The following is a 23,556-nucleotide window of genomic DNA, read 5'->3' as shown; positions in this document are numbered from 1 at the left end:
CCTATCCCATGAGTTTTTAAATATAAAGCAGTTATTTGCTACATTGTGTAGTTGTTTTCCTATTGACTGAGAGTAAAAATGTGCAGGTAGTTTTAACTGACCTGATGAAGTTACCTGTAAAGTCTTCAAAATGAAAATTCTTGACCAATTCTTGAAGGTCTGGTTCTTTTCTGCAGGCTGGAAAAGTGAATACTAAGAATTAATATTATCAATTATCTAAACACATATATTTCACAGAGGAACTTGCTTAATTAAGTAGCCCTGGCATGAGCAGAACCATGAGATCTGGTCACTTGAAGCCTGAGGAAGACAATGGTTCCTGATCCAAGGCTGTGTATGTTAAATTAAAACGAAAAAAAGAAAAAAGGACACAAAAATTATTACTTGTAAAATAGGCACTGCCACTGGGACCAGTGGGCCCACAGGGAGGACGGCAGCCAACTGAAGTGGGGTCAGAAATAAAGAAGCAGGTCTTTGAAAATTTTTGAAGAGGAGTGGAGACCCAACTCTCCCTAATAAGTCTGGAGATGACTGATATGGGTGTGATTAACTTCATTGAAAGAGGCTATCATGAAATACGGTCCTAGGAGTCCCTGCCAGCCTTGTCATATCATTAAACAGTGAACTTTGGGTAGATGGCAATGAATGAATAACATATTACACAAAGGAGTCTGGCTTCTAATCTTTTGATTGCATTTTGATAATCACTAGTTTGGGGAGATAATATCACTGAACTTCTAATAAGTGGGATTTTAAGTAAGAATGAAGGAGACTTTCTGGCATAGGTCTCTCTGAACCTAATTATGGTATGGATGTTAAAGTGTGATAAATAATGGTGTTTGGTTAGGGAGACCCAAGATATCTAGTAATATCCTAATGCTGCCTGTGACGGGCTCACTCTCCTCTTGCAAGGTGACTAGGTAAAAAAAAATATGTGAAGAAAACCAAACAAGGCAAAGTAAGATTTTACTAGAAGCTAGGCTTAACCACTAAAACTCAATGTGAAACTCTAGTTAACTAGTTGGATCTATGAAAAATTCCTTTACCTAAGCTAGGACAGTGAAGTCATCTTTTGTTTTCTACCACCAAGCCTGGCTGTCCCTACTAGCAAGAAGCAGAGATATGGTCCTAATGCTTAGAAGGGAACTGGCTTGTCTGTCCATCTCATCGTCTAAAAAGGCCAAACTACTTCAGTCTCCCTCATAGCCCCACCCCTGCTAAGCTCCAGCAGGAAAGAGGCCTAGAATGCTCTGATTCTATCTTTGTCTAGCAATAAAGAAGGGCAGTCCCCACAGCAGAGTGGTTTGGAGAGTCCCAGCATTTGGACTAGTAAGGCTCCAAGAGTGCTTGTCTTGACTCCCAACTTTCTAGGACAGGGTACTGTTGTTTAGCCAAGGAGCTCCCAAGATACCTGGTCCTGAAAACTTTGATTAGAGAAGTGGTAAGGCCTGGCCACTTGCAGCTGTTTGGAGTCAGCTCTGAGGACTTTAAAGCAGCTTCCTTCTCCGCTCAAATCCTTGGTGGAATTGGAAATGCTACACAAAATATGTGGCCCCTTCAAGACTCAAGTTCATGATGTTGTTTAATCCTTTGCTTATCTATGTTCACTCTAAAAAAGCATAGTTTTTTGCTCTTACCAGGGCTAATGTGGCTCCCTCAACTGCAGTGGCTATTTTGTCTGGGTGAAATGGAACATTTGGTAGTTGAAATAGAGGAAATTGTTCATACTTGGGAAGACGTTCAATGACTTTGAATCACAAAGTGTTGAACTTCCACACATTTGATTCCATTTGAACATGAAAATATTGTATGATATGGCTCTTAAAATCCAATTACTGCCATCAGAAGAAACATTTCTACGTACAAATCACCCCATACTCAATGGAATCTAAAAATATTGCACAAGCTTTGCAAATCAAAGATGTCTGTCCCACTGAACTGGGGGAGTAGCAAACTTTTGGTCAATGAGAAAATTAGCTACAGCTCTTTTGCAAGAGAGCTTCCAGCATAAGATATGCTATCATTCTACTAACCCCAGAGCCTGAAGTGATCCCAAGTGATCCCAAGAAGTGGTTCCAGAGCATCATGCTGAGATACAATCTAGGCTCCTTTAACTCAAGGAGAAATAAGTAGCAACTATAATCATAAACATGAAAAGAATATCTAGTTGTTTATATTTGAAACAATTGTGTACAACCAACATTTCAACGTATGGCCCTTTCTGGGAAAAACAAGAAAGGCAATACAAAGGAAGAAAAGCATAGTGGGAGAGAGGGAACAAGACCCAAACAATGGTCTCCACAACCCAACAGAGTTTGAACCACAAAGAGGTAAAAGAAACATTAAGTCTATACTTAGCAAAGAATAAAGGGACCTTTCTGACATTTTTGTGTCTGGAGTCTAAAACTTTCAACTCTAAAGAGATGAGTAGAGTCTTAGTGGCCTGGAGAGCCCAAACAGCAATACAGAGATTTCTTGAAGGCCTCTGTAGCAGTTGCTGGCAGCATGGATCATTACACAGGCACCCTGAGAGATCTCTGTTGCTAGGAAATAAAACCCTTATCAGAGTTCTCTTCCCCAGCTCATGGAAAAATCTTTGGGGAAAGACCTTTGTGATCGGGAGCTGTATTAGTATGAAAAAATATATTGCTTAATAATTATTTTTTGCCATGTATTGTGTTAATCCTATTTTATGTTGACTCTCTCATCTAATCCTCATAAATACCCCATTACTATAAAAATGAATAAGGAAATTGGTTTAAACAGTGTAAATAAGACCCAAGGTCAAACAAATAAAAGGCAGAGCTATACTTTGTACCTAAGCATTACCATATTGCTCTTTTGCCTTTAGTGATTCTCAAGCTTTTTTTTTTAAAGTTCAGACATTCAAGGGACTTGATCACTAAGGGGAGACATGTGTCCTATTGTACCCAATCTACTCACTGATGCATAAATTAGAGAGGCTGCTGATTACCAGCATTCTTTGTGTTGTCTCCAACATTCCCCCCTTTTTTTGCCTACTCAAGAAACTAGAAGGAAATGTGCGTGAGGGCAAGCAATATTTTTATAAGAATAACCTTGAATCCCCTATAATATATAAAAACCAAAAATCACCTACAAACTTCAGTACCTTATTATTATTAAACATCTAATGTTTCACAACTGTTTGTGGCATAACATTTTGAAAATCATATCCTAAATTAAAAAAAATTTCTTTAATGTTTATTTTTGAGCAAGTGACAGAGTGCAAGCAGGGGAGGGGCAGAGAGAGAAGGAGACACAGAATCCAAAGCAGGCTCTAGGCTTTGAGCTGTTAGCACAGAGCTGGACATGGGGCTCGAGCCCACACACCACAAGATCATGACCTGAGCCAAAGTTGGACGTTTAACTGACTAAGCCATCCAGGTGCCCCTGAAAATCATGTTCTATATTGATCCAGAGAAACCTGTTTCACCAGGTTAAATGAGTAATGATGACTACCACTTCAGCATACTGGATTCAGTTCCCAAATCATCTCCTACAAGGTCCAAGGACCTGGGACTCACTTAGGTCCAGCCAGAGTGGAAGGTAGTCAAAGGATTCCATATGTACTCTAAGAAATTTAGAGTACACAGTAATTCCTAACTATACATTTTCTTTTCAATATTTCCTAGCTCCCATATATTGACCATACCAGACACCAAACTATTTTAAGAGAGAGAGAGAGAGAGAGAGAGAGACAGAGACAGAGACAGAGTGAGTTCTTTTTGGCAGGAATATTCAGTTTCTAGATTTTCAAGTTCCCTGATACTTTTCAAAAGTGTGTGTGTGCAAACACACAGTAACACAGGATGTGTAAAAAGAGTTCAGAGATATTTGCTGCCAGTCAGCATGCTGGTCTGTTCTCTTGGCCAGGTCCTCAGCCTTAGGAGTCAGTCCATAGGAGGATGCCAAAGGTCTGAGTAAGGTGGTGAGGATAGCTAGTTCATGGGCTAAGGATTTTGTAAAATTTTTTTTTTAATGTTTATTTATTTTTTGAGAGAGAGAGAGAGAGACAGAGTGTGAGCAGGGGAGGGGCGGAGAGAGAGAGGGAGACACAGAATCTGAAGCAGGCTCCAGGCTCCGAGCTGTCAGCACAGAGCCCAACAAGGGGCTTGAACTCACAAGTTGTGAGATCATGACCTGAGCCGAAGTCAGATGCTCAACTGACTGAGCCACCCAGGCTCCCCAATGCGCTAAGGATTTTCTAAAGAGTGGAGAGGACGTGGATTTCAGAATAGTCTATACTGGCATTCAAATCCTAATAATAATCCCAGATTTGTTCCAGGTCAAATTCAGATTTTCAGTTTTTCCCTAGGACTGCTCTTGCTGTGAAAGCATACATGCTTTAAGATAGGCCCTAGAAACACTCTAGACCACAGAAAGCCTTAACCTCCTGACATTTGAGACTAGGGGAAGAAGGGAAGGGAAGGAGGGTTTGAGACCTGATCCTTTGTTCCTCTCTGGTCTGTGAGCATCACCTCCAAAGATCAGGGGACTCTTGGATGTTTAAGTCTCAGTGCAGCTGACTACGGGTAGAACAAGAGCGTTGCTTACCACTAAGAGCTAAGGTAAGGGTGGCAGGGAGCCAAGAAATAAGGGGTCGGCACCTCTAACCCTTATGTTGTTCAAGGGTCAACTGTATTTCAACAAGGGAGGACATTTTTCATAAGAACTTTATCTCCTGTGTTTCAGAAAAGGAAGGAAGATCCCTCCCTGCCCCAGCAACAATGCTCTGACCACTACTTGTAACCAATGAGAAACTGCCACAACCTCAAACTCTTGTTCTTTTCTAATAAACTTTTGTTGAAAACAGCCCTCCCCAATTTCTCCCTGAAACCTAATAAAAGCTGACCTTCCCTTTGTCTTTTTGGACTTGGCTATGGTTTACCATAGCGTGCTTGTCCCGAATTGCAATTCCTCTGCTATACCCAAATAAGCTGGTTTTTTTTTAATCTTAAATAAAATTGCTCTTTGCTCTCCTTAAAGTTAACAGCTTAAGGTAAAATTGGGCACTTTCCTCATAGCTAGTGCTCAATATGCAGCTCATTTTGATCTTGTCCCATCACATTGCATTTAATGAGTACTCTTCCCTATACATTCCCTACTTTTTTTTGTCTATACTGAGGATTCAGTATCCCCAGCTTTCTTGTTATTTTCTCAAACTCCCATTATTTGCCCTAATTATCATCTAATTTATTGTGGCTGGTAGCTGACTAAGGAACTGTATGACCCAATATTTATGTTACCAAGTTTAGCGTTAAGAGTATTTATCCTCTTACCAGTTATCTAGAACTCTCAGAAATTATTGCTCTTCTGAGGCCAAAGGTTACATATACTTTGGTCAATTACTTACAAATCTTTTACTCCCTATTCATCCTTTTTCTAAAGGTCAAGACCATTGTTGCCTATAGTTGTAGTTGCCTTATCATCAGTAGCATCGAATCATTATCAACAACTGTTAACTACAGTATGTATGTCCAGAACGATGCAGTTTGGCAGGCAGAGGGCAAGTGGGTGTTGGAAATAGCAACCTAAGAATGCTTCAAACCTGCAGAAGATAAGAGACCTAAAGGGCTTCCTTGTTGGGATAAACTGCTGAAAGTGTCTTGTTTTGGCTGTCCTTTAAGATACAAAGAAATGGAATACACCCTTAAATAACTTAATACCTTATTAAACAAAAGGAAAACAATAAAGTTTATAATTATAAACAATTAATGCCATGAATTTATGTATTGGAAAGAAATTAATTCTATGATCAACTATTTATTTATTTATTTTTAATATAATTTATTGTCAAATTGGCTTACATATAGCACCCAGTGCTCATCCCAACAAGTGCCCTCCTCAAAGCCCATCACCCATTTTTCCCTCTATGATCAACTTTTTATAGAAGTTCAGAGGAGGAAGAGATTGGGTTTGGGTCTTTACAAGAGGTTGGATTGGTTTGAAGATTTGAAAGATGCATCAAGTTTAAATGGGCAGAGATGGGGTGAAGGGTAAGTAACAGTGAAGCTCTGTTGCCTAGGGTACTGCTTTACATTTGAAACTGATGGTGCCAATACTTTATGCTTCAGATTCCCTTAACATTTGGGATTATGCTACAGTAAGTACTTAAGGGAAAACAATCTCATGGAAAACACCTTTGTAGACATGTCAATCTCAACTCCACAGAATTGGAAAGGGAGAATAATCTTCAGAAGAAAGTGGGGACAGCTAAAGATAGAACACTATTATTACTGCATAATGAAGTCCTACTTATATAAAGATTATATAAGAAGTTTCAAATGTAGGACCACACTTTATAAAAAAATTAAAACATCAACAGAAGGCAAAACTTCATCTTTGATCATAAAGTTATCATTTTCAAATTTGAGAATAAGTATTTCTCTAAAGAGAAGACACTGGTTTGCCAAGTTTTAGTCCATAGGATTGTTGGCTCAGAAGTAGAAATTAGTATAACTTGCTTTTACTCACACTTGTTCTTTTAAACTTGTGTGGTTTGTTTTTAGGTTTTTTTTGCTTTTAGTATTTTGTTTTGTTTTGTTTTATGTGAGTGCAAATATAGAAACCAAAAAGTAATGTGGTAAGAGATGTGAGTGCAAATATAGAAACCAAAAGTAATGTGGTAAGAGATGGAATTAGCAATGCTTTGGTTGTCTCCCTGTTGAGTTTCGTTATAATTATTTTAAGACATCTAAAATTTGGTTCAAATGAAACAGGATTTTAAACAACTGATATATCTCAGCCTTTTACCAATGTCATTGTCCTGCCTGAACTCCTATAGCCACTGAGCACAAATTTAACTCAAAGCATATGGGTAATACCAGCTTCTTTATGTTTTAAGACTCTTGCAAGTAATAACTCAATGTAATCTTTGTCAATAGTGGGCAAAGTATCCCCTTCATGGGCAACTATCATTACTCATTTCTGATCCTATAGAAGTTGCCAATTACTCAATTTTTTTAAAGCACTGGTCTCATTGTTCTACCCTCAAAAAGACATGTTTTCAAGTTAGATTTATTTATTTTTCTGATGCTGTAATATTATGATTTATGAGAAACATATTTTGGTCATTTAGATACCAATATATATTTGGTCTTCCTTCATGGTTCCTGGCTCACAGCTCCCAAAACCCTTGGAATTTCCTGGGCAATAAGGGCAATGGGAACATCTTTTGTTATAATATTTGGTCTCATCCTCAGTTCCTGAAATTAGTTCAGAGACATAAAGATGAAAATAGGTGTCATGTTATTGATAACAAACTCCTTTCCACCACAACTGGGTTTGTGTTAATGAGGTGACTTTTGGAAAGCAGCTTAGGATGGAAGCTGGTTGCTAGGGGAACGAACCAACAACGAGCATGGGGGTGCAAATTTCAGACCCATCCCCTGATTTCTTGGGGAGGGAGAGAGGATGGAGATTAAATCAGTCATCAATGGCCAATGATTTCATCAAGCATGCCTACATAATGAAGTCTCCATAAAATCCTAAAAGGGTTTGGAGAGTTTCTGGGTCAGTGAATGTGTGTAGATTTGGGGAGTGTGCACCTGGAGAGGACATGGAAGCTCCTCACCCTTTCTCCACACCATGTCCTATATATCTCTTCCATATGGCTACTCCTGAGTTATACCCTTTTATAATAAACCAGTGACCCAGTAACCAACATGGTTCTCTGAGTTCTGTGAGCAACTTTAGCAAATTAATCCAATCCAAGAAAGGGGTATGTTGGAACTTCTGATCTATAGCTGGTCAGTCAGAAGCCCAGATGACAACCTGGACTTGCAACTGGGATCTAAAGTGGAGGGCAGTCTAGTGAGCCTGAGCCTTGAACCCGTGGAATCTGATGCTATCTCTGGGTAGACAGTGTCAGAACTGGGTTGCATTGTAGGGCACCCAGCTGCTGTCTATGAATTGCTTGGTGGTGGGGGTGCCTGGGTGGCTCAGTCGGTTAAGCGTCCAACTTTGGCTCAGGTCATGATCTCTTGGTTTGTGAGTTCAAGCCCCAGGTTGGGCTCTGTGCTGACAGCTCAGAGCCTGGAGCCTGCTTTGGATTCTGTGTCTCCCCATCTATCGGCCCCTCCCATGCTCACGCTCTCTCTCTCTCTCTCTCAAAAATAAATAAATGTAAAAAAAAAAAAAAAAAAAAAAAAAAAAGAAAGAAAAAGAATTGCTTGGTGGTGGAAACCCACACTCACCCAATTTAAAATTGGGGTCCAGAACAACCTTTAGATGCCTTCTTTGCTTTCTTCCTTATTTCTTCCTAAGAAAGGCAGAAATGATATTTTAATCATTTTGGTCGCTGACACCTTTTGAGAGTTTGATGAGTCACAAACCCTCTCCTCAGAAAAATGTATATTAGACACAAAACTGCATGAATTTTCAGGGAATTCATGGACCTCCCTGAAGTTCACCCACATATCCAACAGGGATCTGGGGACTCTGGGTTATGAGCTCCTGCTTGGTGGACCTTTGCAGGTTGGCTGGTTAGGATACTCCCTCATCAAAGAAACTGGAAATAAGAGGCAGAGGACTCAAGAACACTAGAGAGTGCCCTCAGTGTTCCTATTCCATGACCATGCAGTTTCCTTACCCATTCACTGTATCTGTTAATCTCTGAACTGGCTGAACCAGAGAGCTATGAGCTACTCAAGCTTTGGGATCCTGAATATTCACATAATTACCCATACCCTCCCTCTCGGTAAGGCAAGATAGCTGTGAAATTCATTCAACTTGTGACAGTTCTTTTAACTCCAAATTTGCTCTAGTTTGAAAATTCTACACCAGTAATTACTTCTGCAACTGCTAATGCTAATCATTGTTATTGCAGGGAGGCAGCAAAGAGAATGTCATCTATAGTTCAGCAGCAGGAATATAACCCTGGTGACCCTCCACTTTGGTTTGGCTATGATTATGAAGGCAAGCCCCTTACAAGACAACATGAGATACCACCACCTAAAAATGTAGAATGGACAGTGACAGAGTCAACACACAGTAGTCAAGAGGAAGTAGTATGACCTTCAGCCTCAAGCAAGAAGAACAAAAAATTCTAGAACTTGGTAACTTCATTTGACGCAAGTATTTTCACTAGCTGGATCTCAACAGTGTAAACAACCAGCAAATCATCTCCTGATTTTTGTTCCAAATAGAAACATTTCTAAATACATTATTAGTTCTTCTAATTGGTTTAATTGTGGTTTTTTTAAAGCTGAATGAAGTATTGCTACACTGTAAATTTTCCACTTAAATTTACCTTAATCAAACTGATAGTTTTGATGAGATTATCAAATCTAAGGTTACAGTCATATAAAACAACCCTGAGAGATGTGATGTTTTTGACAACCATTTAAAAGCTTTTCTTTACAAAAGAAAGCAGAGATAGCCATAGGAGTCAGAGTAGGAGTTTGAGCCAGGGCAATGGCTTTAAGGATCTGTGATGATATATTATAAAAAATATGGGCATACATTTTTAAAGGAAACCAGGCTTTCTTGTTATTTCTAGACATTTAACAATAAGAACTAAATGCCACTTGACCCTGGACCCATCTCAACATTTGACTTAACAGTCAGGGACAAATTAAATAGAAACATGAACTATTTGTGAATAGAAAGGATGTCTCTGCAATGTTTCAGAAAGATCTCTTTTTAATCACATCTGCACTATAGAGGAATTTTAAAATATGCTATGCCAAAAAAGATGCTCTCCCTATTTTATGCTAGGAGATATGGGTTATTAATTGTGTACCTCCTCCTTATTACTAATTTTTAATTTTTTTGAGAGGGAGAGAGTGCATGCCCACAGGTGGGGAAGGGACAGAAGGAGAGGGAAGGAGAGACTCTTAAGCAGGCTCCATGTTCAGTGCAAAGCCCAACGCAGGGCTCCATCTCACAACTGTGAGATCCTTACCTGAGCCGAAATCAAGAGTCGGTTGCCCAACCAACCGAGCCACCACATGCCCACTCCTTATTAGTGTTAATAAGCTTTCATCTATGGATTTTTACCACTCAGGTAAAAGATAATAACTACAGAATTCAAGTGATCACACGGTGCTATATCATTATTTGATATTATGTGACACTCGATAGAGTCCAGGAGCAAGCACAACTCTGTTCTGACTGCCATGAACAAGCTGTGTTGGTAATACTGGATCAGTCTTTTAACCTATTTCCTCTATTACATACCTTTTTTCCCCCCCAGTGTAGAAAATATAGTGTTATATTGGTTTTGGGTGTACAATATAGTGATTCAACAATTCCTTACATTAGTCAGTGCTCATCATGACAAGCATACTCTTAATTCCCTTCCCCTATTTCACCCATCCCCCCAAGCCACTCGCCCTCTGGTAACCATCAGTTTGTTCTCTCTAGTTAAGAGTCTGTTTTTATGTTCATCTCTTTTTTCCTATGTTCATTTATTTTGTTTCTTAAATTCTACATATGAGTGAAATCATGTTGTCTTTCTCTGACTTATTTTGTTTAGCATTATGTTCTCTAGATCTATCTATGTTGTTACAAATGGCAAGATTTCATTCTTTTTATGGCTGAATAATATTCCATTGTATATATCTACCACATCTTTTTTTTTTTTTTTTTAATTCTTTTTAAAGCTCATTTATTTTTGGGAAAGAGAGATGGTACGATCTGGGGAGAGACAGAGAGAGAGGGAGGGATAGAATCCAAAGCAGGGTCCAGGCTTCAAGCTGTCAGCACAGAGCCTGACACAGGGTTCAAACTCACAAACTGCAAGATCATGATCTGAGCTGAAGTCGGTCGCTTAACTGACTGCGCCACTCAGGCGCCCCTACCACATCTTCTTTATCCATCCATCCATCTATCAATGGACATTTGGGTTGCTTCCATAATTTGGCTATTGTAAATAATGCTACAACAAACACAGGGATGTATATATCCTTTAGAATTAGTGTTTTTGTATTCTTTGGGTAGATACCCAGTAGTACGATTACTGGATTGTAGGGTAGTTCTATTTCTAATTTTTTGAGGAACATCTGCACTGTTTTCCAGTGCCTGCACCAATTTGTAAGAGAGTTCCCACTAATAGTGCAAGAGAGTTCCTTTTTCTCTATTTCCTCACCACTGCTTGTAGTTTCTTGTGTTTTTGATGTTAGCCATTCTGACAGGTACAAGGTAATATATCTCATTGTGGTTTTGATTTGCTTTTCCCCCATAATGAGTGATGTGGAGCACTTTTCATGTGCCCGTTGGCCACCTAGATGTCTTGTTTGGAGAAGTGTCTGTTCATATCTTCTGTCCATTTTTTAATTGAATTATTTGTGTTTTTTCAGTGTTGTGTAAGTTCTTGATGTATTTTGCATACTAACCCTTTATTGGATAGTCATTTACAAATACCTTCTCCCATTTAGTAGGTTCACTTTTAGTTTTGTTGGTTATTTCCTTTGTTGTGCAGAGCTTTTTGTTTTGATGAGGTCCCAATAGTTTTTGTTTTTGTTTCCATTGCCTCAGGAGATATATCTAAAAAGGTGCTGTTATTGCCAATGTCAAGGAAATTACTGCCTGTGCTCTCTTCTAGGATTTTTATGGTTTCAGGTCTCACATTTAGGTCCTTAATCTATTATGAATTTATTTTTGTGTATGGTATAAGAAAGTGGTCCAGTTTCATTCTTTTGCATGCAGCTGTCCAGTTTTCCCAGTACCGTTTGTTGAAGACACTCTTTTTCCCATTTCCCATTGCCTCCTTTGTCAAAGATTGACCATATAATCGTGGGTTTATTTCAGGTCTTTCTATTCTGTTCCACTGATCTGTGTCTGTTTTTGTCCCAGTAACATACTGTTTTGATTATATTACAGCTTCATAATATAATTTGAAATCTGGAATTGTGATACTTCCAGTTTTGTTTTTCTTTTTCAAGATTTCTTTAGCTATTCAGGGTCTTTGGTGGTTCCATACAAATTATAGTATTGTTTGTTCTAGTTCTGTGGAAAATGCTGTTGGTTCTTTATCTCTTAAATGAAGTTAATCACGGTCTCTTTGTACCCCCAAAATCGGAAGCAAGGATAAAACTTAAGGTAAAGAATATGAAAATTATTTTGAAAAGTTTAAAATGGGCTGCACAAAGTATGATTATAATACCTTGTATTACCTAAATGTTTTTAATAATTCTCCCCTTATTAAGGTTGATTTTGAAAGAGTTTCTGAAATAGGATAGTATCGTTTAGCTTATAGAATGGTTCCTAGAAGTGGACTGCAAGGGAATCAGCTGAGTAGGAAGCTTTCTGAAATGAGCCAAGAGATTTAAGATGACTTAAGAGGGTAATTTTTAAATCTAGGGATTTTTGGCAGCTGCAGAAAAATTTGCTTCTGATCCCTAAGTGTCTGTTCCCTAAGTATTTCAAGCACACAACTGGAGAGACCTATAAAAGAGGCAACTGCTTTTTAAAGGAATAAAACCTGCATGGGGAAGATCAGAATAAGGAGAAAGACACCCTGTTATATTCTCTAGAAACCAAGTAGGGTGTTTGGTATTTAACTGTCAAAGCTCACTCTAAAACTCTTTTGAGTAAGATCTTTTAAACAAAACAGGAGACACATTTGGAAAGACACATTTTATAACCACACAAATGAAAAAAAAAAAAGGGGGGGGGCAGGTGTTAGACAAAGTGGGCTATAAAGGAGTACCAAGAAGCAGAAGGAACAGGTGGTGAAATCTTCAAGTACTCAGTGCAAAGTACTCAAAATATCCAAAATATTACCTAGGTCTTCAACTCTTAGGCATTTGCCATAGATAGGTGACTGGTCAAGAGAGCAAAATATGGCAGCTTTTCCTTTCTGTTTGGACTTAACTATGTGGTTCATATATGCACAATTCCTTTAAGAATTTTAAGTACAGTTTACTGCTTGTTATGCTCATGACCTTTCCAGCTGTTGTTGACTAATTTCATAAACTTTATTTTTAATCATGAAAATATTTATATAATTGCAGGAGGGTGAAAAGAGATTATAAAAAATTGCCTCATTGCCTCACAGTTTCCTCTACTTAATAATCTAACACACACACACACACACATCACATCAAACATACTAACATGAGTACTGTCCCAATTTCTTTAATAAATTTTGATTTCATGAAGATTGAACTAAAAGGAGACTTTGAGATATTCCACAAAGTTCACTTTTTATTTCATAAATATGAAGTTAAAAATAGACAGGACTCTAAACAAATATTAAGAGACTATTATAAGTCATAATATTTTAAAAGGTTTATTGTAGGCGCACCTAGGTGGCTCAGTCGTTTAAGTGTCTGACTTCGGCTCAGGTCATGATCTCGCAGTTTGCAAGTTTGAGCCCTGCATCGGGCTCACTACTGTCAGCATGGAACCTGCTTCGGACCTTTTATCCCTCTCTCTTTCTGCCCCTCCCCTGCTTGTGCTGTCTCTCTCAAAATAAATACATAAACTTAAAAAAGAAAGAAAGAAAAGGTTTATTATAAACCATTGTTTAAGAGCTGATTTATCCTAACCATAAAAGACATAATCTGAAAGATAGGTCTATTCAGTCTTATGTAAATTGAATGTCCCAGGAGTAGACAGGTAAGCTTGAAAGAAAGAGAATTTATAAAATAACTTTATACAGTATACCATTGTAAAAATAAAAATCAATCTTCATACAGCAGGCTGTAAAACAGTTGAATGTTTCTCCTCTTCCCAATGCATTGTATCTTAGATTATGCAAAAAGAATTAAGAATCAGTAGCAAATGCATCATTTTTATGATGTATTTTATTGACAGCTTACATTTACATTGATGTCATAAGAAATACTAACATGTTACAAGAGAGCTAAAGTGAAAGAAATGCTTCTTTACAAGATAACTGCCGCCCATGACCTATGCTTTGGTATAATCTTCTCTTCTTGAGTATAAATGGAAATTGTAAATATGATGAGCGAGCACTCCCATGATTATGTTACATCACAGAGCAAAACAAAGATTATTCTGGGAAGGCCTGATCTAATCAAGCAAACCCTTTAAAAGCAGTTTCTCCAGCTGGTTGCAGAAGAGGTCGGATATTCAGTGCACGAGAAGCAAGTGCTGGCTTTAAGATGGAGAGGGCCACATGAGAAGGAATGCAAGTGGCCTCTAGAAGCTTAGAGTGATTACCGATGGACAGCAAGAAAAGAGAGACCTCAGTCATAGTCACAAGGAAATGGATTTTGCCAACAATATGAATAAGCTTGAAAGTAGATTTTTTTCCCCCCAGAGGATCTAGATGAGAACTTGAGTCCAGCCTTGTGCACCTTGAGCAGAGAGTCTAGCTATGCAGAGCTCTTGACCTACAGAACTGTGAGCTAGTAAGTAAATGCTATTTTAAGTTGGTTACATTTATGGTAATTTATTGCAGGGCAACAAAAAATGAATACAATAGCTAAGTACAAATTTTGAAAAGGTCTCCACAAGACAATTCACTAGTATTCATTCTAAATTGTTTTCAACATTTATATTAACTGTGGTATTTGCATTTTTGTAGTCTTAGATCTGCTGATCATTGTTAAAAATTATAAATACAATTCAAACCATTCTTAGTCCTGCAGTTTCAGGGACTGAAACCAGCTTTGACTTCTAAAATTTATAGTGCCTTTTGGGGCATCGGCCTTAATCCATTTTTCATGTTTGCTTGCTTGATTCATGAGCCCTGAAACACAAAATTGCATAAAGTTATATCTTCATTGACAAGAACAATATCCGACTATGACATAGATCCTAACAACACATCTCTGAAACTGAAAAACACTTTGGAACAGCAAAAATCTTAGTAAAGACAGTGTGAGTCGGGAAAGAGTTGCAGTTACCTGGGCTTATTCCCTCCTTTCATTTTCTCAGAACAACTGAAAGGGAAGCTACTCTTTTTTCATCTGTATTTTTTTGTGTGTGCAGGTTTTAAAAAGAGGTTTATTTAAGTACAATTGATAAAAGACATATGCAATACAGTAAACTTTGGAATATGTAAAAATCTGTGGAGCCATCTCTTAAATCAAAATAATGAATACATCACTCGTAAAAGTTGACTTTTGCTCTTCTGTCATCTTCTTGTCCCTTCTGTCACCTCCAGACACTCCCCCATGAAACCCCCATCACTGATCTACCCCCCATCACTGGTCTACTTTGTGTCACTATGGATTAGTTGCATTTTCTAAAATTTTAATAAATGGAATCATACAGTATGCATTTTATTCTTTTTTAAAAATCTAGGCTCTTTCACTCAGCATAATCATTTTGAAGTTCATTCACACTGTACTAGGGATGAGATCATTTCCTGACACGTACGAATGCTCATGGGCACCCTGTGCAGATCCCTCCTCTCTGGAATTCTTTCTTCTGAAATCTAGCAGCCCTAGTCTCCCGAGATGCTCAGCTCAGTCTCCACTTCAGGAGTCTGCTGGGCTCTGTGTTACTGCTCCCTGCCCTCAAAGTCATATGCTGTAGCAGTGATACAGCTCACCTGGTTTATTTCTCATCTCTGTTCTTTTAGTTCTAGGTTTTTTTCTCTTTCAATCAAGGTAATGAAGGTGATATATCTCGTCTAAAGCTCCAGTGCAACTCTGAATTTAAGAGACCAATCAAAACTGTACTGAGGAGGACTGGCTGCCCCACATCAACACGCCCTGTTCGCGGTTGACCCACCCAGGAGTCAAAGTGGTTGGAAGCCTTTATGGCTGAAAGGAATGCCAGAAAGTGCGTGAGTGCAGCCGCTGGGGCATTTTATTCTGTTTTCCAATTCCTGGGGTCTGGAGGCCGTGACGTATGCTCTGGGGTAGGGACTACCGGTGTGACAAAGGGTTTCTGAATGTCTTCCAACGTTGACAGTTTCTCTTCACAATTCCCAGGAGTGTTTTGGGGCACATCTTTCTGTAAGAGTTTCGAGAAGGAAGGGAGCTGTTGGCTACGCCACTGGGTCAAGTGATTGACACCCGGGTGGGCTGCCTGGGCCACCACAGCTTAGGCCCGAGTGGGGACAGGGCTCAACTGGCAATTGAGAGAAGGACTAAATAAATTAGTTTTGAGAGCGTTGGTCATTTTAAAATTAATGACTTTCGGATTCTTCTCTCTGCACATGGTTCAGTTTACTCTCTGTGTGAGTTATGTATATGCTGATTTTCCTAAGAGCAGCTCTAACCAAGAAGTGGAAATTATTTGAAGCAAAGCCTGGGTAGTCTTATGGTTGAAGGTTGCTGAGGCCCAGGAAGACTCATTAAGTTACTTGCCCAAGGTCACAGGCTCTTTGTAGTAGCCAGTAGCACAACCTTCAGAATTTCAGTCTCCTCCCCACATGAAGAAATACTACCAACTTAGACCCATGGGGAAACTAGAAGAAATTAAGTGATTAAGATATTAAGCTCCTCCAAATCCTCACCCAATTCTCTGATCTTAGGGCCCTGTTTTATCATGACAAAACATGAAATACTTTAAAATCGTTGGCACCATTTCTTATCTCTGAGTTGTAATTTTATAATGCTCTTTTCCAACTTCAGTGATGAAATGTATTAGTAAATAAGTATCACTGAGCTAGTATTATGAGTTGAGGTCTTATTATCCCCATTGCAACAGAAATCCGATTGTGACATTTCCATCTCCAAGCCCTGGTAGCAAGATAAAAAAACATCTTAATATCGACCTCATACAGAGTTCTGAAGCCATTTAATATGAAAGTAAGCTTTTTAGTGTTTCAAACTACTGTTTATGTTATAAAACCTCAGTCAATTCAGTTAGGATTGATGGGCCTAAGGAGGTGTTAACGTTCATCCCAAATTACCTTAAAATGGTAGGCCTCTAAGGGAGAGGACTTGCTCAAGCCCTCACTCTCGGCCACCTGCCTCCCAGGGAGGAGGAACTGCTATGGATGTGTGAGAACACACTAGACTGTGTTCTAGGTGTCACTGTGCTATGAAAGATTGTACCAGTGAGTTTGGTTCTCCTCTCGTACTTCTCTTGCAAGTTGCCTAAGTGTAAGGGTGATTTCCTATTCTTCTTTGCCTTCAGACAGGTATAATATCTACCCATTCTGAACATATACATAAATAGCTCTTTTCAACTCACTTCTATACTCTGGCGTCTAGGTAGTGCTCAACCAAGCCAAATACCAGCTTTAGGGGGCAAAAATCTCTTGCCACCTACCTCTGTGATAACATACCCTTTGGTGCTGACACTTTTTTTGTGTGAAGCTTTTTAGGCTTAGTTTAGGGAAATGTGTATCAGCTGTTTGAGTCAAATCTAACAGAACCCAATAAATAATAATATTGCACTGCCAAAAAAAACAAAACAAAACAAAACAAAGTATACTGAGGAGAGTTGTGAATACACCGTCTCAATTCCTTATATACATTTTCTTTGCTGAATCCAAACACACCAATCAGGAAACAATTTTTCTTTAGCATAGTTTTTCCCTTGTTAGTACCATATGATATTCCTAGCTGATGAAAAGGTGCTTTACACCATCCAATCTTTGTGTCGAGTGCTTTTCTGATACAAATTCTTCTCTGAATTCTTGCCTCCCCTTTAATCTGAGCCATAATCTTATCTATCAGTGTTTTAGAGTTCATTGCATCTTTCAAGTTCCTCTGGAGTTTTTCCTTCCACTTCTCTTGCTATATTTCTTTTTTATTTTTTTAAATGTTTGTTTGTTTAGTTTTAAGAGAGGGAGAGAGACAGAGCATGAGCAGGGGAGGGGCAGAGAGAGAGGGAGACACAGAATCTGAAGCAGGCTTCAGGCTCTGAGCTGTTAGCACAGAGCCCAAGGTGGGGCTTGAATCCATGAACTGCAAGATCATGACCTGAGCTGAAGTTGGAACGCTTAACTGACTGAGCCACCAGGCACCCCTTAATGTGTGTGTGTGTGTGGGGGGGGGGGCAGGGGAGGGAATCCCAAGCAGGCTCCACACTCAGCACACAGTCTGACGCAGGGCTTGGTCCTGGGAACCCATGAGATCATGACCTGAGCTGAAATCAAAGAGTCGGACACTTAACTGACTGAGCCACCCAGGTACCCCTCTCTTGCTAGATTTCAATATCATCATGACTCTACTTCTCATTAAACTGATTAAAATCTCATTCCATTTGGTAAATCCCTGTGTTAGATGTGTTAAAAACAAAACAAAACAAAACAAAACACCACAGGCCCAAATGGTGTCTCTTAGACCAAGTTCCCAAACAGATGCTTAATACATAATCTAATTGCAGTTTCAAACTCCCACAGAAACGTAGTCTTCGCTGGTCAGTCAGGAATTTTTAGTCAGTGGCAACGAGACTCTGCCACATGGGACCTCTTCATTCCCCAGAGAATGATGAGGTTCTTTGCATGGGAAGACCCCCTTTTTCCCCCCCTAGAAAGGGCCTAGCCTGGAATAATCCTTTTCTTTTGCTAACAACTTTCTTGGTCCCATCCTCCTTCTGGAAAAACCTTCCATTTTGTACAACACCTCGGTGTGCCCCTCTACTTGCTAGGTGAGGTGCTGCCCAAATCATTAATTGTTTAATAAAGCCAATTAGGTCTTCAAATTTACCTGGCTGAATTTTGTTATTTCACAGAAGCTTCTGTTTTTCCTCCAACTTGTCATTAAGGAGTTCAGCTATGTCAATTTTAATGTTCTTCTTTTTGTGCCTGTGCTGCATTTGGTATGTCAGGATTTTGAGGTACCTGCACGCAATAGGTTTTCTATAATACATAATTTTTTTCCTAGTAATTCAAATAAATATAGAGGAAAGAATTGGAAATCTTGAACATTGGTTGCTCTAAGTTTATTATTTTCTTACACTCTTTGGCATCAATAGTAAATGATAGTAAGGTTTTCCCAAATACCTAAGATCTTTTCCTTAATATGTTATGTGTCACCTCCCCAATTATGCTTTTCTTGCTTATGGAAAGAGAAGCCAATCTACTCATTTTCTTTTGCAACAGTAGAAGAGGCTACTGTCGGGGAGAAAGGCCTTCCTCTGCCTTATGGTCCTTTTAACTGGACTTAGAATCAAACGGACATGAGACATCTACAGGAGAAAATCAAATTTAGTATGTGTGCATATGGAGAATCCCCACACACATGATTCCAAAGACAGTGAGGCAACTTGAAGCTTATATGAGCTAAGGAGAGGGGTGGGGCCTGAAGATACAAAGGGGAGAAGCTCATTAGCAGGAAAGTGAAAGGAGATGCTTTGAAAAACAAAAGTTGCCCCGTTATGCAGGTAAGTTTCTTAGGTAAAGGGGAGTCTCTGTTAATAGCTCTCTTGCTGGCACAGGCTTTCCTTTCCAAAGTAAATTTATGCAGTTGAGGGAGAGGCAGACAACTTTTACTGCATCTACTGGGTTTTGATTACTTATAACTTGAAATCATCTTTATGCCAAAGTGGCCTTTCCTGGGGCAGCCTGCCCTTGGCCCTCATACTGCACACAGTGCTACTGCTACTAACAAAATGAACACACAGCAATTTTAGGCTAGAGACAATATTCAAAAAACAAGACAGTTTATATTTATACAATTCCACTTGGGTTGCTTGAAAATAGCTTTCTCTATCTTGCCTATAAGTAATTTATTGAAAGCTTTTCATACTCTGGCCTGAATCTGTGGAGACTCCATTCTAATTTGTAAAGTTTATAAATTCCTTCCTACAAAAATCTTGCAACACACACTGGAACTTGTGGTTGCAGAAAACTTGTTCCTTACTTAATTCCCCTTGCCAATGATAATCAGTGTTTTATTGGCCAAAAAAAGGGAAATGACTACCCTATCCCTATGTAGTTTGGCTTCCATTAACTAAATGGGGGGGAAGAGTTTCTTCTAAGGACGTTTTTAAACTACAGTGTTTGTTTTCTAAATCCACCCTGTCCAAATCTACCCAAATATATGAATCTCCAAGTTCTTTTATTTCCCCCCAAATACTTAGTTGAGAAGCATTAGTCATTATTTAACCCAAAATACACCTGATCTAATCAGCACTCTCTGTGGATAAAGATAGAGCTCTAAGTAGTAATTTGCAGAATTTAATTCTCTTGTTTAAAATTAGGCTTAAAAAGCTTCTTCGCTAAGGTGAGCTTCTCCCTTCCCCTCCCTTGTTCCTGACCTCCACCTCCCTTTCCCAACCCTAGGACAGACTTTATTTACATTTGATTCAGAAGGATAATTCTGGTGCTGCCTTATTAGCATATTTAACTTCAATGATTCATAGTTGGAAGATTCCCTCTTTTACATTATAAACACTACCGACCACCTATTATGGGAAGCACCATGCTAAAGTAGTTTACATCTTTATATTCAGAAGATGTACAAAGACATACTAATATGCTCAAAAAGTTTACCAACTGGCTAGGAAAGTAAATCATAAACTTATGAAACAACATGAAAATACTCTGAAATTTTATTATTTTTACTGCATATATTTCACAAATAAAACCTCTAACCATACACAATTCTATAACCAAATATTTCAATGTTGTCAACATTCTACAAGTATTTACAGCCTGCCCTTAACAACAATGCAGCCCCAGGCATCTTAACAAATTATTACCAACAAGAAAATATTTTTGAACTAGTGTTTAAAAAAAATTGTTTTTAAATGCTTATTTGTTTTTAAGAGAGGGAGAGAGACAGAGCACGACCAGGGAAGGAGCGGAGAAGGAGTGAGACACAGAATCCAAAGCAGGCTCTAGGCTCTGACCTGTCAACACAGAGCCCGATGCAGCTCGAACCCACGAACCAGGAGATCATGACCCGAGCCAAAGTTGGCTGCTTAACTGACTGAGCCGACTTTGGCTCAGGTCATGATCTGGCCCCATTTTTAAACTAGTTTTAATGGTTTCCATCATTACATTTTCTCTCAATTACCTGGAATAACAAAGTCAACAGACCTCTAGACTTCGAGCAAGTAGACAGTTTTGCCCAAGAAGTATTCTCAAAAAGGCTCATTGTTCTTCAAATTTTTTATGTTTAATCCCATCCACTGTATTCTTCATCTCAGACATTGTAGTTTCCATTTCTAGAAATCCAATTTTGGTCTTTTTTACATCTTCCATGTCTTAACTTTATTCTATATTCTAATATGTGGAATGCAGTTTTGATAACTTCTTATTTTCCTTCTCTGTTAATTCTGACATCCATATCTGTTCTGGGTGGATTTCAACTGACATTCCCTTTATTATGGGTCATGTTTTCTTGCCTTTTTGCATGTCTGTTAATCTTTGCTTGGATGCTAGACATTGTAAATTTTATTTTTTTCGGTGCTAGATGATTTTGTATTCCTATAAATCTTGAGCTTGGTTCAGAGATGCAGTTACTTGGAAACAGTTTAAGCATTTCATCTCTTGCTTTTATGATTTGTTAGGCAGTTCTGGGGAAATGTTCATTCTAGGGATAATTGTTTCTAACAACTACGTGGTCTACCCAGTGCCCCATGAGTTACGATTTTTTCCAGTCTGGCAGGTGGCACAGGCATTATTCCTGGACCAGTGTGAACACAAGGCCATCTTTCCTCTGGTACTTTGTCCTATGAACTCTCACTGTCTTGGTCTGTGTGGACCCTCACATTGGTCTCCTCAAATCAGAGAGTCTGCTGGGCTCCACAATGGGTTCCTCTCTCTCTCTGTACTACAGACTGGAGACTTTTTCAAGACAGTAAGCAGGGCTCATTTTGTTTGTTTTGCATCTCTCAGTGATCACTTTCTTTCATTGCTTGATGTATAATGTCTTAGAAACTGTTTATTCATTGATTTTTCTTATTTACAAAATTTTATTATTGTTGTTTTAGATAAAAGGATAAAATGAGTCCGTTTTACTCCACCTCTTGCCTGGAAGCCTTCATTGTTTCTTTCTTCTCTTTCTCCCTCTCCCCATCTACCCCCACCCCCACCCCCCCACCCCCCGGCCCATTCCCTTTACTATGCTCTCTAACATCTTATTTTGAAATAATAAAGACTTGCAAGAATCAAGTTGCAAAAGTAGTACACAGAGGTCCTATGCACCCATTAACCCAGTTCTCCCAATGGTGACGTAACTATAGTGCATTATCAAAACCAAGTAATTGGTTGGTGAAGTACAATTAATTAGACTACAGACCTTACTCAGGTTTCACCATTTTTTGCATGCACTCACTTTTTTACATTTTTGTGTACACTGATATGACATTTTATCACATGTATAGATTTATAACATCAATATAACCAAGATATAAAACTGTTGTATCACCACAAAATAAGTCTCTTGTGATATCTTTATAGTCTATCCTGTCTCTTCCCTAACCTTTAGCAACCACTTGTCTATTCTCCATTTCTATAATTTTGTCATTCCAAAAATATTATAATAATGGAATCATACAGTGTGTAACATTTTGAGACTGGCTTTTTTCACTCAGCATGCTGTCCTCAAGGTCTATCCAAGTTGTGTGTATCAATAAAAATTCCTTTTTATTGTTGAATTGTATTCATTGCACAGACACACTACAATTTGTATAACAATTTACTGATAGATATTTTCATCATTTCCAATTTTGGGGTATCACAAATAAAGCTATACTTTTTGTGTACAGGTTTTTATGTGAACTCTAAGTTTCATTTCTTCAAGACAAATGCCCAGGAGTATAATTGCTGGATCATATGGTAGTTTCATGTTTAGTTTTTTAACAAACTGCCAGACTGAATTTTAGAGTGGATATATCATTTTACACTCTTAACAGCAATGTTAGAGAGATCCAATCTCTCCACATCCTTACCAGCATTTAGTATTAGCAGTATTTTTTATTTTATGTATTCTAAGAGGTAATATCTCATTCTGGTTTTAATTTGCACTTCACTAATGGCTAGTGATACTGAATGTTTTTGTGTTTTTATTTGCCATTGTATATCTTCTATGGTTGCACTGTTTCTTAAATCTTAGGCAAGCACACTTTTATGGACACAAATCATTTTTCTTCATTACTGGGAAGAGTACATTCAGGGTAAGATTTGACTGTGATTCAGTATCTCTTAAATGACCAAAATAAATACAAATACAAAAACAAACAAAAATCCCCAGGCATTACAAACAGAATTCACATGCTCTAAGACTGGGACCTGCACTTTGATCTCTAGGTTAGGGGTAAGCAAATTATAGCCCATGGGCCAAATCTGGCCTGAGGCCTGTTTTTATGGCCTAAGAGCTAAGAATGACTTTTACATTTTTAAGGGGTTATATTAAAAATAAAAAGACTATGCAACAGAAACCGTATGTAGCCTGCAAAGTCTAACATATTTACTATCTAGTCTTACACATAAAGTTTGCTTATGAAAAGAAACGAAACCTGGTCTTTTTTGGTACACATTAACAAATAATGTTCATGTCTAATTATCTATGACATTCCCAGAACTTTAACAAAACGATGGGTAAACAAAAACACATTAAAAGCACAATCTGGGGCACCTGGGTGGCTCAGTCGGTTAGGTGTCCTACTCTTGATCTTGGTTCAGGTCATGATCTCATGGCTTGTGAGTTCGAGCCCAAAGCTGGGCTCTGCACTGATGACCTGGAGCCTGCCTGGGATTCTGTCTCT

At 38.6% G+C, this 23,556-nt stretch overlaps 2 protein-coding genes across 6 annotated transcripts in view; one reads left to right on the top strand and one right to left on the bottom strand.

Moving 5' to 3' along the window:
• The window catches only part of FBXL13 (F-box and leucine rich repeat protein 13), a 217,150-nt gene extending 207,950 nt beyond the window's left edge, over nt 1–9,200 (top strand). The window contains exon 21 of the mRNA XM_086696868.1: nt 8,849–9,200. Within this exon, the coding sequence (XP_086552994.1) occupies nt 8,849–9,035 (187 nt within the window). The 3' untranslated portion in view covers nt 9,036–9,200. The remainder of the gene's footprint in view (nt 1–8,848) is intronic.
• Nucleotides 1–23,556, bottom strand: part of FAM185A (family with sequence similarity 185 member A) — a 145,697-nt gene that overhangs the window by 58,923 nt on the left and 63,218 nt on the right. For 2 of the 5 annotated variants that reach the window (XR_015248070.1, XR_015248069.1), the window contains exons 8-9: nt 8,217–8,281; nt 102–177 (exon numbers count right to left, since the gene is read on the bottom strand). Coding sequence is in view for 2 of the 5 variants with exons in the window: in XM_086696874.1 (XP_086553000.1) it covers nt 14,571–14,683 (113 nt within the window). In the remaining 3 variants the exon portion in view is untranslated. Of the gene's footprint in view, nt 1–101; nt 178–8,216; nt 8,282–13,754; nt 14,684–18,548; nt 18,683–23,556 lie in introns of those variants that run through there. The other 3 variants (XM_086696874.1, XM_025929820.2, XR_015248071.1) reach the window with 2 other exon arrangements.

Source organism: Puma concolor, chromosome A2, assembly GCF_028749965.1.
Source record: "Puma concolor isolate L17-30 chromosome A2, mPumCon1.1.hap2, whole genome shotgun sequence".
NCBI lineage: Eukaryota > Metazoa > Chordata > Mammalia > Carnivora > Felidae > Puma > Puma concolor.
The sequence above is the reverse complement of the archived record's forward strand: the minus strand, read 5'-3'. Positions and strand labels throughout refer to the sequence as shown.